We start from the raw sequence: 14,805 nt of genomic DNA on the forward strand, positions 1-14,805 counted from the left end.
GTGCTGACAGAAACACCTCCAGTCACTAGAAGTCTGTGTCCAGAGACCCTCAATGATTGTGACTCCAAAGACACCAGTCACAGGCCTTATAGTTGAGCTGTTTCTCCAAGTACCATGTTTTCAGATAAACACAAATTAGTTAAAATTTCCCCAGCTAAATATATTTTAACGACAACAAAACTTTTTAAAAGAAGTGCAAGAAAGGTAGCGAACTTCAAGCTTGTATTTTCTTTGATTCCTTCATATTTTCCTTTATCCCCAACTCTGGAAAAGCTTTAGTGGTACTTTGCAAATTTGAGATTTAGCCAAGTGGATGCTGGGATCGGAGGGGAAGTGACTGTCTGTTTAAATCATGCTTTCTGTGAGCCTGGCTTTGAGGCAGGAGTAGAAATGGGAGAAAGCCTAAAATGCCTTAATCTGAATTCAGCTGGATTCTACACGAAGCCTTTTTTGCAACTATAGATTTAATGTTGGAACTCCATCTTGAGAGTTTATAATAAGTCATTTGTTCATTTGATAAATGTTACCAGCTCATAGCAGGCTCTGTAACATTTTTGCTTACATTAGCAATATTCTAAGGAAAAGGAACAGAGGGAGGAATTAGTGTGTACATATTATGGCTATTTTCTAGTTTTCACGGTAAGTTGAAAAACATCTTCAAAAGTTTACCACCACTTTATTCATAATGGAGTATCATTCTACCACAAGTTATCTATTTTCCTTTTCAGCATCCTGATGATCTCTACTGCCTTGCAATTTTCTAAGAAAGACTAAGCTGGGTGTGGTAGCTCATGCCTATAATCCCAGTATTTTGGGAGGCAGAGGTGGGAGAATCACTTGAGGCCAAGAGTTTGAGATCAGTCTGGGCAACATAGCAAGATGTCATCTCTACAAAAAAAAAAAAAAAAAATTTTTTTTAATTAGCCGGGTGTGGTGGCATGCACCTGTAGTCCAAGCTATTCGGCAGGCTGAGGCAGGAGAATCACTTGAGCCCAGGAAATTGAGGCTGCAGTGAGCCATGATTGTGCCATTGTACTCCAGCCTGAGCAACAGAGCAAGATCCTATCTCAAAAAAAAGATTAATTAAATTTAGCTATTGCTTTGTTGAAGTAACTAATTTTTCTGGTTATCCCATAACTTTGGATTTTATCCTGGACCTTGTAAATGTTACGTTGTAGAGAATCTGAATTCTGTTATATTCTGAAGAGAATTAGTACTTTTGTTTTAATGGGGAATTAACTTGATTAGACTTAATCTATAATCTCCGTTTCTCCCGTGGTGGGTCAAATCACAGTTTTCTTTTAGCCTTAGTTGCTAGCTGCTTTGCATCTGCCTTGGATATGCATGGTTCAGAGGTGAGCCAGTGACATGGGTAGAGCTCATCCACAGAATTTGAGATTCACATTTCCTGCTCTCTTCTCTCCAGAACTCCCTCTGGTGGCCATACTTGCCCCAACTTCCATCTCTTGGTTCCTCAGGCTAAAAATATGGCAGGCTTTCTAATGGAGTTTTAGACACTATACTATGCTAGGACTACAGCTCACTTTCAGATCAAAACCACAAAAACAGAAAATTCACCTCATGTTGATCTTTTTCTCCAACTTTTTACTGCCTTACAATATCTGCCTGCTTTATTCATTTGGCAACACTGTCAGGTAGTTTTTGGATTTTGCCCAGTGTTAACTGTAGGAGGGCCAGACTGTCAGGGGCTTACTCCACCATACCAGAAACAAAATAAGCACAGCTTTACCTTTAGAAGATAGCCAGAATCCAAGCCCATCGTCTGTCATCTGGTCACTGCAAAGGCTTTCTTTCTTTATCTAGTTTTTTAATTTATCCTTAAGTAAATAAGGGTGACACGGCTGCCAGGAATTTGATCCCTTGGCTCCACCTCATTAATTTGGAAATCATTTAGAGATCAAAGGATGAGAGGATGGGAGAAATTAAGTCTCTTCCCTGGAAGGTAGCCCCACAGTAGGTGTATCTTCTCAGTAAGGCCTACCCTGACAATCTTATTTAGCATAGCAAATCTCCCTTATACTTTACTTTTTCTATTCCATAACACTTATCCCTTCGAATATGATACAATTTCCTTATTTCTATTTACTGTCTGTCCCTATTATGTAAGCTTCATGAGAACATGGATTTTTGTGTGTTTTATCCACTGCCATATTACTAGAGCCTGTAGCAGCACAAGCACATAGCAGGTGTAAAAATAAACATTTGGTGCATAAATAAATGACTTTATCAAACACTGTAACTTCTACCTCTGATCTCACTTAATTCTCCACATTCCTCTCCTCACAGAGGATTTTTTTGATATGTGAGATGCATCAGTCATTCTGCTCTACCTTGTCCTACGTATTATGTTTTAAGCAGAGAAGAAGTCAAATTTCTTGTAAACAATGTGAAACTTTCTAAAGAACCTGATCTTTTCTTTCACTGTTTTTATCCAGACTCTGTAGGATGATACATTAAAAATTTTCCACAGCCTAACAGCTAGACTCAGAACATAATGAAGGATGGCATATACAGAACAGCAGTTTCTGATCTTACTTTCAGATGAAAAAGGCAGGTTTAACCATAGGCCAAAGTATATATCTAAAGTAAAAGTTTCACTGTGTCTATCTCTCAAAAGACTTTCACTTTAATGCTTCCGAGTAAGAGCTGATGTGTTGGACATATATGTAGAAGCATGTCAAGACAGCCTGACCACTAGTATGAAATATATTTAGCTTTAAACCCTATTTGAATTCATTCTGTCTGTATTTTCAGTTTTGAGTTATGTAACAAAATATACTGATGAAAAACTTAGCAGGGCAACAGGATTATAAAGTTTCACTTAAACATCCATTTGTTGGCCTCCTCATCCATAGGGCACAGAAATCATTAGCTTTCTTTGTGGATGTGTGAGAAAGAGAAAGAAAAAGAGAGAATACTATTAATTTCTCTAGCCCCTCATAATTTTTAGGGAAGATATGTATACTGACAATGACAGACCAGAGAGCAGGGTAGAAAAAGAAAGTGATGTTAACAGTTACCAGAGACAAGGTACCAACTCCTCTCTTATTTCTGCCGGGACTCACAGAAAATCTTTGTGAAAATGTTGGTTAGTGAGCTGGAGTCTATGTCCTGGACCAAGTTAAGACAGGCTAGACTTTACCATGGGGCCTAGGGTCGAAGGACCAAGACTAAATTGCAGGTCTATTAGTGGACTACCTAAATCCTGCAGATAAGCTCTAGCTGCGTTACATACATAACCTCTTTTGCAGAAGGAAACAAAATTGTTTGCTTTAATAAAAAAGTGCTCACCCATCATTTTAAAATGAAATTTATCTCCAGGGTCCCCTAAGATTTTCACAGAGGCAGATTATCTCATTTGGGTAGAATGCTTGACTCTCAGGGAGAGCCCTCTATTTCAATTATAGAAGCAACTGATTTTCAAGAAAAAGTTTATTTTATGCAAGGTATCTTGAATGCTGAAAAAACTCCAAGAGAGTAAGAATGGGACTTTGGGCCAGGCACGGTGGCTCACGCCTGTAATCCCAACATTTTGGGAGGCCAAGGCAGGCAGATCATGAGGTCAGGAGTTCAAGATTAGCCTGGCAAACATGGTGAAACCCCATCTCTAATAAAAGTACAAAAATTAGCTGGGCATGGTGGTGGGCACCTGTAATCCCAGCTGCTCGGGAGGCTGAGGCAGGCGAACAGTTTGAAACCGGAAGGCAGATATTACAGTGAGCTGAGATCGTGTCACTGCACTCCAGTCTGGGCGAAAGAGCAAAACTCCGATCGGTGGCTGGCAAGATGGTCAAATAGGAACAGATCTGGTCTGCAGCTCCCAGTGAGATCAACGCAGAAGGCAAGTGATTTCTGCATTTCCAATTGAGGTACCCAGCTCATCTCATTGGGGCTGGTTAGACAGTGGGTACAGCCTATGGAGAGTGAGCTGAAGCAGGGTGGGGCGTTGGCTCACCAGGGAAACACAAGGAGTCAGGGAACTCCATTCCCTAGCCAAGGAAAGCCGTGAGGGACTGTGCCATGAGGGACAGTGTACTCTGGCCCAGATACTATGCTTTCCCCACGGTCTTCGCAACTCAGAGACCAAGAGATTCCCTCAGGTGCCTATGCCACCAGGGCCCTGGATTTCAAGCACAAAACTAGGCGGCCGTTTGGGCAGACACCAAGCTAGCTGCAGGAGTTTTTTTCATACCCCAGTGGCGCCTGGAGCACCAGTGAGGTGAGACAACCGTTCACTCCCCTGGAAAGGGGGCTGAAGCCAGGAAGCCAAGTGGTCTAGCTCAGCAGATCCCACCCCCATGGAGCCCAAGAAGCTAAGATTGACAGACTTGAAATTCTCGCTACCAGCAGAGCACTCTGAATTCAACCTGGGATGCTGGAGCCTGGTAAGGGGAGGGCCAGCCACCATTACTGAGGCTTGAGTAGGCAGTTTTCCCGTCACAATGTAAACAAAGCCACCTGGAAGTTCGATCTGGGTGGAGCCCACTGCAGCTCCACAAAGCCTCTGTAGCCAGACTGCCTCTCTAGATTCCTCCACTCTGGGAAGGGCATCTCTAAAAGAAACTCAGCAACCCCAGTCAGGGCCTTATAGAACAAACTCCCATCTCCCTGGGACAGAGCACCTAGGGGAAGGGGCGGCTGTGGGTGCAGCTTCAGCAGACTTAAGTGCTCCTGCCTGTGAATCTGAAGAGAGCAACGGATCTCCCAGCGCAGCGCTTGAGCTCTGCTGAGGGACAGACTGTCTCCTCAAGTGGGTCCCTGACCCCTGTGCCTCCTGACTGGGAGACACCTCCCAGCAGGGGTCGACAGACACCTCATACAGGAGAGCTCTGGCTGGCATCTGGTGGGTGCCCCTCTGGGATGAAGTTTCCAGAGGAAGGAACATTGCTGTTCTGCAGCTTCCGCTGGTGATACCCAGGCAAACAGGGTCTAGAGAGGACCTCCTGCAAACTCCAGCAGACCTGGAAAGCTAACAAACAGAAAGAAATAGCATTAACATCAACAAAAAGGATGTCCACACAGAAACCCTATCCAGAGGTCACCGACATCAAACATCAAAGGTAGATAAATCCACAAAGATGAGGAAAACCCAGTGCAAAAAGGCTGAAAATTCCAAAAACCAGAACGCCTCTTCTCCAAAGGATCACAACTCCTCACCAGCAAGGCAACAAAACTGGACAGAGAATGAGTTTGGTGAATTGACAGAAGTAGCCTTCAGAAGGTGGGTAATAACAAACTCCTCCAAGCTAAAGGAGCATGTTCTAACCCAATGCGAGGAAGCTAAGAACCTTGAAAAAAGGTTAGAGGAATTGTTAACTACAATAACCAGTTTACAGAAGAACATAAATGACCTGATGGGCCAGAAAAACACAGCACAGCTTCACTTCGTGAAGCATACACAAGTACCAATAGCCAAACTGAGCAAGTGGAAGAAAGGATATCAGAGATTGAAGATCAACTTAATGAAATAAAGTGTGAAGAAAAGATTAGAGAAAAAAAAAAAAGAGAAAAAGGATGAACAAAGCCTCCAGGAAACATAGGACTATGTGAAAAGACCAAACCTATGTTTGGTGTACCTGAAAGTCACGGGGAGAATGGAACCAAGTTGGAAAACACTCTTCAGGATATTATGCAGGAGAACTTCCCCAACCTAGTAAGAAAGGCCAACATTCAAATTCAGGAAATATAGAGAACACCACAAAGATACTCCTCGAGAAGAGCAACCCCAAGACACAAGAGCAACCCCAAGACACATAATCGTCAGATTCACCAAGGTTGAAATGAAGAAAAAAATGTTAAAGGCAGCCAGAGAGAAAGGTCGGGTTACCCACAAAGGGAAGCCCATCAGACTACCAGTGGATCTCTCTGCAGAAGCTTTACAAGCCAGAGAGAGTGGGGGCCAATAGTCAACATTCTTAAAGAATTTTCAACCCAGAATTTCATATCTAGCTAAACTAAGCTTCATAAGCAAAAGAGAAATAAAATCCTTTACAGACAAGCAAATGCTGAGAGATTTTGTCACCACCAGGCCTTCCTTACAAGGGCTCCTGAAGGAAGCACTAAATATGGAAAGGAAAAACCGGTATCAGCCACTGCAAAAACATACCAAATTGTACAGACTATCGACACTATGAAGAAACTGTATCAACTAATGGGCAAAATAACCAGCTAGCATCATAATGACAGGATCAAATTCACACATAACAATGTTAACCTTAAATGTAAACAGGCTAAATGCTCCAATTAAAAGACACAGACTGGTAAATTGGATAAAGAGTCAAGACCCATCAGGAGACCAATCTCACATGCAAAGACACACATAGGCTCAAAATAAAGGTATGGAGGAATATTTACTAAGCAAATAGAAAGTCAAAAAAAAAAAAAGCAGGAGGTGAAATCCTAGTCTCTTATAAAACAGACTTTAAACCAACAAAGATCAAAAAAGACAAAGAAGGGCATTACATAATGGTAAAGCGATCAATGCAACAAGAAGAGCTAACTATCCTAAATATATATGCACACAATACAGGAGCACCCAGATTCATAAAGCAAGTTCTTAGAGACCTACAAAGAGACTCAGACTCCCACACAATAATAGTGGGAAATATCTAAAATATATGCCCTAACATCACAATTAAAAGAACTAGTAAAGCAAGACCAAGCAAATTCAAAACCAAGCAGAAGACAAGAAATAACTAAGATCAGGACAGAATTGAAGGAGATAGAGACACGAAAAATTCTTCAAAAAAATCAATGAATCCAGGAGTTCATTTTTTTGAAAAGATCAACAAAATAGACCTCTAGCCAGACTAATAAAGAAGAAAAGAGAAAAATGAAATAGACACAATAAAAAATGATAAAGGGGATATTGCCACTTATCGCACAAAAATACAAACTACCACCAGAGAATACTATAAACATCTCTACACAAATAAACTAGAAAAATATAGAAAAAATGGATAAATTCCTGGACACATACACCCTCCCAAGACTAAACCCGGAAGAAGTCAAATCCCTGAACAGACCAACAAGTTCTGAAATGGAGGCAGTAATTAGTAGCCTACCAATCAAAATAAGCCCAGGACCAGAGAGATTCACAGCCGAATTCTACCACAGGCACAAAGAGGAGCTGGTACCATTCCTTTTGAAACTATTTCAACCAATAGAAAAAGAGGGACTCCTCCCTAACTCATTTTATGAGGCCAGCATCATCCTGATACCAAAACCTGGCAGAGACACAACAAAAAAAGAAAATTTCGGGCCAATATCCCTGATGAACATTGATGCAAAAATCTTCAATAAAATACTGGCAAACCCAACTCCAGCAGCATATCAAAGAGCTTATCCACCATGATCAAGTTGGCTTCATCCCTGGGAGGCAAGGCTGGTTCAACATATGCAAATCAATAAATGTAATCCATCACATAAACAGAACCAATGACAAAAACCACATGATTATCTAAATAGATGCAGAAAAGGCCTTCGATAAAATTAAACACCGCTTCATGCTAAAAACTCTGAACAAACTAGGTATTGATGTAACATATCTCAAAATAGTAAGAGCTATTTATGACAAACCCACAGCCAGTATCATACTGAATGGGCAAAAGCTGGAAGCATTCCCTTTGAAAACTGGCACAAGACAAGGATGCCCTGTCACCACTCCTATTCAACATAGTATTAGAAGTTCTGGCCAGGGCAATCAGGCAAGAGAAAGAAACAAAGGAAAGAGAGGAAGTCAAATTGTCTCTGTTTGCAGATGACATGATTGTAAATTTAGAAAACTCCATCGTCTCAGCCCAAAATCTCCTTAAGCTGTTAAGTAACTTCAGCAAAGTCTCAGGATACAAAATCAATGTGCAAACATCACAAGAATTTCTATACACCAATAATAGATGAGCAGAGAGCAACATTATGAGTGAACTCCAATTCACAATTGCTACAAAGACAATAAAATACCTAGGAATACAACTTACAAGGGATGTGAAGGACCCCTGCATGGAGAACTACAAACCACTGCTCAAAGAAATCAGAGAGGACACAAACAAATGGAAAAACATTCCATGCTCATGGATAGGAAGAATCAATGTAATGAAAATGGCCATACTGCCTGAAGTAATTTATAGATTCAACGCTATCCCCATCAAGCTACTACTGACTTTCTTCACAGAATTAGAAAAAACTATTTTAAATTTCATATGGAACCCAAAAAGAGCCTGCATAGCCAAGACAATCCTAAGCAAAAAGAACCAAGCCAGAGGCATCATGCTATCTGACTTCAAACTATACTACAAGGCTACGGTAACCAAAACATCGTGTTACTGGTACCAAAACGGATATATAGACCAATGGAACAGAAGAGAGGCCTCAGAAATAACACCACATGTCTACAACCATCTGATCTTTGACAAACAACACAAACAAGCAATGGGGAAATGATTCCCTATTTAATAAATGGTGTCGGGAAAACTGGCTAGCCATATGCAGAAAACTGCAACTGAACCCATTCCTTACACCTTATACAAAAATTAACTCAAGATGGATTAAATTGCTGCCTGTTCTTTCCTCTGGAAGCTTTGTCCCAGAGGGGCAACTGCCAGATGCCAGCCAGAGCTCTCTTGTATAAGGTGTCTGTAGGCCCTTACTGGGAGGTGTCTCCCAGTCAGGATATATGGGGGTCAGGGACCCACTTGAGGAGGCAGTCTGACCCTTAGCAGAGCTCAAATGCTGTACTAGGAGGTCCGCTGCTCTCTTCAGAGCCGTCAGGCAGGGACATTAAAGTCTGCTGAAGCTGCGCCCACAGCTGGTCCTTCCCCCAGGTGCTCTGTCCCAGGGAGATGGGGGTTTTATCTGTAAGTCCCTGACTGGGGCTGCTGCCTTTTTTTCAGAGATGCCCTGCCCAGAGAGGAGAAATCTGGCAGTCTGGCCACAGCAGCCTTACTGAGCTGCAGTGGGCTCCACCCAGTTCAAACTTCCCAGCAGCTTTGTTTACACCGTGAGCATAAAACCACCTACTCAAGCCTTGGTAATGGCAGACGTCCCTCCCCCAACCAAGCTCGAGCGTCCCAGGTCGATCTCAGTCTGCTGCTGTGCTGGCAGTGAGAATTTCAAGCCAGTGAATCTTTTAGTTTGCTGGGCTCCATGGGGGTGGGACCTGCTGAGCCAGACCACTTGGCTCCCTGGCTTCAGCACCACTTTCCAGGGGAGTGAACAGTTCTGTCTCACTGGCGTTCCAGGTGCCAATGGGTTATGGAGGAAAAAAAACTGCAGCTAGTTCGGTGCCTGCTCAAATGGCTACCCAGTTTTGTGCTTGAAACTCAGGTCTCTCATGGGTTAGGCACCAGAGGGAATCTCCTGGTCTGCGGGTTGCGAAGACAATGGGACAAGCGCAGTATCTGGGCTGGAGTGCACAGTTCATCAGGCTCAGTACCTCATGGCTCCCCTTGAGTAGGGGAGAAAATTCCCCAACCCCTTGCACTTCCCAGGTGAGGCAATGCCCCACCCTGCTTTGGCTTGCCCTCCATGGGCTGCACCCACTGTCCAACCAGTCCCAATGAGATGAACCAGGTACCTCAGTTAAAATGCAGAAATCACCCACCTTCTGCATCAATCTTGCTGGGAGCTGCAGACCAGAGCTCTTCCTATTCAGCCACCTTGCCAACAATCCATCTTTTTTTTTTTTTTTTTAAGACCCAGTCTCACACTGTCAGCTGGGCTATAGTGCAGTGGCGTGATCCCGGCTCAGTGCAACCTCTGCCTCCTGGGTTGAAGCGATTTTCCTGCCTCAGCCTCCTGAATAGCTGGGCTTACAGGAGCCCGCCACCACACCCAGCTAATTTTTTGTATTTTTGGCAGAGATGGGGTTTCACTATGTTGTTCAGGCTGGTCTCAAACTCCTGACTTTGTGATTTGCCCTCCTCGGCCTCCCAAAGTGCTGGCATTACAGTCATGGGCCACAATAATGGAATAGTTTTATCTGTTTCATATATTGGACTTTTTCATAAAATTTAGCTTGAAGAATGGATTTTTACACACACATACACACTCTCACACACACAAATAAAGTTTACAAACATCTGGATAGTAGGAAAAGAAGAGCAGCCAGAATCCATATCCACACAGCCCTGGCCTGTAGTCTTGCCTATGTGCAACAGTTTTAGCTTTCATCAATACCACTACTACCTTCTCTACAATAACTTTCCCAAGGGCACATACTAGGAGCCATTGGTGATAAGGAAAATTCACATGTCCTGATCAATGGGTGCATCATTTTATTCCTATGCCAAAGTAAAGCATAGTGTATTAATATTTTTGTCAAGATCAGAGGCACTGTGGGGCATGCAAATTAACTTTTTCTTTTGCATTCTAACTTCCATTTCTAATTTTCCCACATGTAATATATAATTGGGAAAGTGAAAAATCTGCTTTCGAATTTAAAGTACTAAAGCAAGTAAAAGCCATAAAGCATTTCTAACACAAGAAGTTCCCAAGCAATATAAAAGAAACTCAGAAGATGTTCTCCTTTCATGGGCTGCCCAGACAAGACACCATCAGCCCCCTTCTTCTGCAAACCCTCTCTTCCACATGCAGCAAGCCAAGGCCCAGTGCTTCCTGCACTCTGGAGCTGTGTGTCTCTGCTGCATTTGCTTGGTTCTATGTTTCTCCTATGCCTTTCCTGTGGTATTAAATAGACGCATCCTTTTCTCTCTGTGAGGTGGTGATAGCCAAGACTCAATTTTGAGCTTCTATGTGGAAAAAGTCATAAAAAAGGCAGCCACCCATGGTATGGTTTACATGACTTAAGGGCACACGGAGAATTGGGGCCAAAACTCCTAGCTAATGAGATGAGGTTACTTTATCTTGTTTTGCCTCTTCTGTGCATCTGTCTTCTCTGATGGCCAGAGATGCCTATGACCCATACCATCCTAACATAGAACCTTATCAGAATTTCCAGTGACTCTCACCTGATCTGCTTGCCTTCCCTCATGTCATATAAGGAAAAGAAGACATCGGTGTCTTCCCCAATAGTATTGTAAGTGAAACTCTTCAGGCTGAGGAAGAAGTGATGTGGCACTGGCATCCGACATGTTTCCCCATGACGTGGGCGCATTGTATCTACCTAATGAGGAAGAAAAAAACCCAGTGATTTTTATTTTAGTTATTTTTTATATTGATCATTAAAAGGTGGAAACTAAATTACAAACTCTTCACACTACTGAAGGAGATTATTTGAGAAACTGAAGATGTTTTCTTTGCTTGTAGGGGATGCTGCATCAACAGACTTGGGTTGAGGTGGGCAAGCAAGCAGCTGGGAGGACTAAACAGTGAAAGAAATATAGGGACAGTAATTCCAACTTACAAGTGAACTAAAAATCTCCACCAGGTGACAAATATCTTAATTCTCCAGGAAACCATTTTCTTTTTTCTTTTTGAGACAGAGTCTCACTCTGTCACCCAGACTGGAGTGCAGTAGCATGATCTCGGCTCACTGCACTCTTACTCCCGGGTTCAAGCAATTCTCCTCCCTCAGCCTCCTGAGTAGCTGGGATTACAGGCACCTACCATCATGCCCAGCTAATTTTTGTATTTTTAGTAGAGACAGGTTTCACCATGTTGACCAGGCTGGTCTCAAACTCCTAACTTCAGGTGATCCGCCTGCCTCGGCCTCCCAATGTGCTGGGATTACAGGCATGAGCCACCGCGCCCAGCTCAGAAAACCATTTTCAAAGTCATTTTAAAGAAATGCCATTATGACCCCAATGCGCTTAATTTACACTGTTACCTCGTAATAGTTACCATTCCAAATAACATTTTTATTTTCTTCCAGACTGATTTCACTTTAGTTTCAGTCTGCTTTAATTGTGCTTATGCAAATTTGCACAGTAGAAGTAGAGTCTGGCCAAAACTGTTTAGAGGTCAAGCCTCCTCAGATAAAGATACCACACAGTCAAGAAGTCAGTGGTGTCTGTCATTTCCTGGTGTGTTCATATGTTGTAATCTCTTAACAGAAAAAGTTAGGGGAAAGGCTGGAAGACCCAGGAAAGCCACTTACCTGGGATGTGCTTTGCTGTACACTTTGCCGGCTAGATAAATGCTATGGAAAGAAGGAAAGAAAAATAAACTCTACCGGGAAAGAAACTAAATTTTATTAAGAACTTTCTATATGCTGGGCAGTCTGCTATGCCTTTTATATTCATGATCTCATTTGATTCTGATAACTTTGTAAAATAAGTGTTATTCATATTTGGTGGAGACAACTAAGGCTTAGAGTAAGGACGTAATTTGCTGAAGGTCACATAGCAAGAAAGTGGCAAAATCCAGATTCAAACCTGGACCCTTCCACATCTGACTAACAGACAAGTCACAAGTGGGTGCCTGATACTAAATTTTTGCTTTGCCACTGTCGTCTCCATATACTGTACCACTTTCTGAGCTGCCTGATCCAGCTTCTTCAGACTTTCCACAATGATGCCTTTAACAATAAAGGGCTCCCTCCCAAACACTTCCCCATGCTGTTCCTTTACTGCTGGCTGGCTGAAATTAGAAGAAGCAGATTCTAATTCAAGCTATGCCACTCAAAGACTGTGAAATTTCAGACAAATCACTTAATCTCTCCAGGAGACATTTTCCTGAACGTAAAATTCAGATAGGAGCCTGTATTACCTTCCTTACAAAGTTATTGTGAAGCTCAAATTACATAATGAGCGTCAGTATGATATAGAAGTTAGGGACCTAAGTGCAGAAGTGAGGACCTTAGGTTTTGAATTTTTAAAAAATGTTTAAATTGATACGTAATATTTTAAAATATTTATGAAGTGCATGTGATATTTTGATACATGCATACAATGTATAATTATCAAATCAGGGTATTTAGAATATTCATTGCCTCAAACATTTATCATTTCTTTCTGTTGGGAACATTTCAAATCTTCTCTTCTAGCTACTTTGAAATGTAGAATAAATTACTGTTAACTACACTCACCCCACTGTGCTATCAAACACTAGAACTTATTCCTTCTAACTAGATGTTTGTACTTGCTGAGCAACCTCTCTTCAACCCCACCACCCCACCATTCTCAACCTTTGGTAACCCTCTTCTATTCCCTATCTCCAAGAGATCCACATTTGTTTTTGTTTTTGTTTTTTAGCTCCTACATATGAGAGAACATGAGATATTTGTATTTCTGTGCCTGGCTTATTTCATTTAACATATTGACCTCTAGTTCCATCCATGTTGCTACAAATGACAGGATTTCATTCTTTTTATGGCAGAATAGTATTCCATTGTGCATATATGCCACATTTTCTTCATCCTTTCATCTGTGAACAAACACTTAGATTAATTCTATATCTTGGCTATTGTGAACAGTGCTGCAATAAACACAAGAGTGCCGGCGTCTCGTTGATATACTGATTTTTCTTTCTTTTTGATAAATATCCAAAGTAGGACTGCTGGATCAAATGGTGGTTCTGTTTTGTTTTTTGGGAAGTCTCATACTGTTTTCCATAGTGGCTGTACTAATTTACATTCCCACCAACAGTGTATAAGAGTTCTAAGTATATCAGTATATCAGTTCTAAGAGATTTTTAGTAGACTCTTTAGGTTTTTCTATATATAAGATTATGTCATCTACAAAGAGGGACAATTTGACTTCTACCTTTCCAATTTAGATGCCTTTTATTTCTGTCTCTTGCTTGATTGCTCTGGCTAGGACTTCAAGTACTATGTTGAACAGGAGAATTAAAAGTGGGTATCTTTGCCTTGTTCCAGTCTTAGAGGAAAGTATTTCAGCTTTTCCTCATTCAGTGTGATGTCAGCTGTGGATGTGTCATATACAGCTTTTACGCTGAGGTATTTTCCTTCTATGTCTAACTTGTTGAGAGTTTTTAACAGGAAAAGATGTTAAATTTTATCAAATGCTTTTTCTGTGCCTATTGAGATGATCATATCGTTCTTGTCCTTCGTTCTGTCAATGTGATGTATCACACTGATTGATTTGCACATGTTGAACCATGCTTGCATCACTGGGATAAATTCCATTTGATTATGGTTTATAATCTTTTTTGACATGTTGTTGGATTCAATTTGCTAGTATTTTGCTGAGGATTTTTGTGTCAGTGTTCATTGTGTTCATCAAGGATACTGGCCCATATTTTTTTTTCTTGTGTCCTTGTCTGACTTAGTATCAGTGTAATGTGTAATGCTGGTCTCGTAGAATGAGTTTGGATGAATTCTCTCTGCCTCAATTTTTTGGAACAGTTTGAGAAGAGCTGGTGTTAGTTCTTCCTTATAAGTTTGGTAGAATTCAGCAGTAGAGCCATACAGTTCTGGGTTTTTCTTTGCTGAAAGACTTTTTATTACTGATTTGATCTCTTTTCTTGTTACTGGTCTATTCAAGCATTTCATTTCTTCCTGATTCAATCTTGGTAGATTGTGTGTATCCAGGAATTAATCCATTTCCTCTAGGTTTTCCAATATGTTTGCATATAATTGTTCATAGTAGTCTCTAATGATTCCTTGTATTTTTTTTTTTTTTTTTTTTGAGATGAGTCTCACTCTGTTGCCCGGGCTAGAGTGCAGTGGCAGAATCTTGGCTCACTGCAACCTCCACCTTCTGGGTGCAGGTGATTCTCCTGCCTCAGCCTCCTGAGTAGCTGGGATTACAGATGTGTGCCACCATGGCTGCCTAATTTTTGTATTTTTAGTAGACATGGGTTTTTGCCACGTTGGCCAGGCTGGTCTTGAACTCCTGACCTCAGGTGATCCACCTGCCTTGGCCTCCC

At 41.6% G+C, this 14,805-nt stretch overlaps 1 protein-coding gene across 4 annotated transcripts in view; it reads right to left on the reverse strand.

Annotated features, from left to right (window-relative positions):
* The window catches only part of DOCK3 (dedicator of cytokinesis 3), a 649,329-nt gene that overhangs the window by 276,346 nt on the left and 358,178 nt on the right, over positions 1-14,805 (reverse strand). For all 4 annotated transcript variants that reach the window (XM_032161429.2, XM_032161424.2, XM_058442283.1 and 1 more), the window contains exons 8-9: positions 12,074-12,115; positions 10,986-11,140 (exon numbers count right to left, since the gene is read on the reverse strand). In XM_032161429.2, the coding sequence (XP_032017320.1) occupies positions 10,986-11,140; positions 12,074-12,115 (197 nt within the window). The remainder of the gene's footprint in view (positions 1-10,985; positions 11,141-12,073; positions 12,116-14,805) is intronic.

Source organism: Hylobates moloch, unplaced genomic scaffold (assembly GCF_009828535.3).
Source record: "Hylobates moloch isolate HMO894 unplaced genomic scaffold, HMol_V3 SCAFFOLD_8, whole genome shotgun sequence".
Classification (NCBI taxonomy): domain Eukaryota; kingdom Metazoa; phylum Chordata; class Mammalia; order Primates; family Hylobatidae; genus Hylobates; species Hylobates moloch.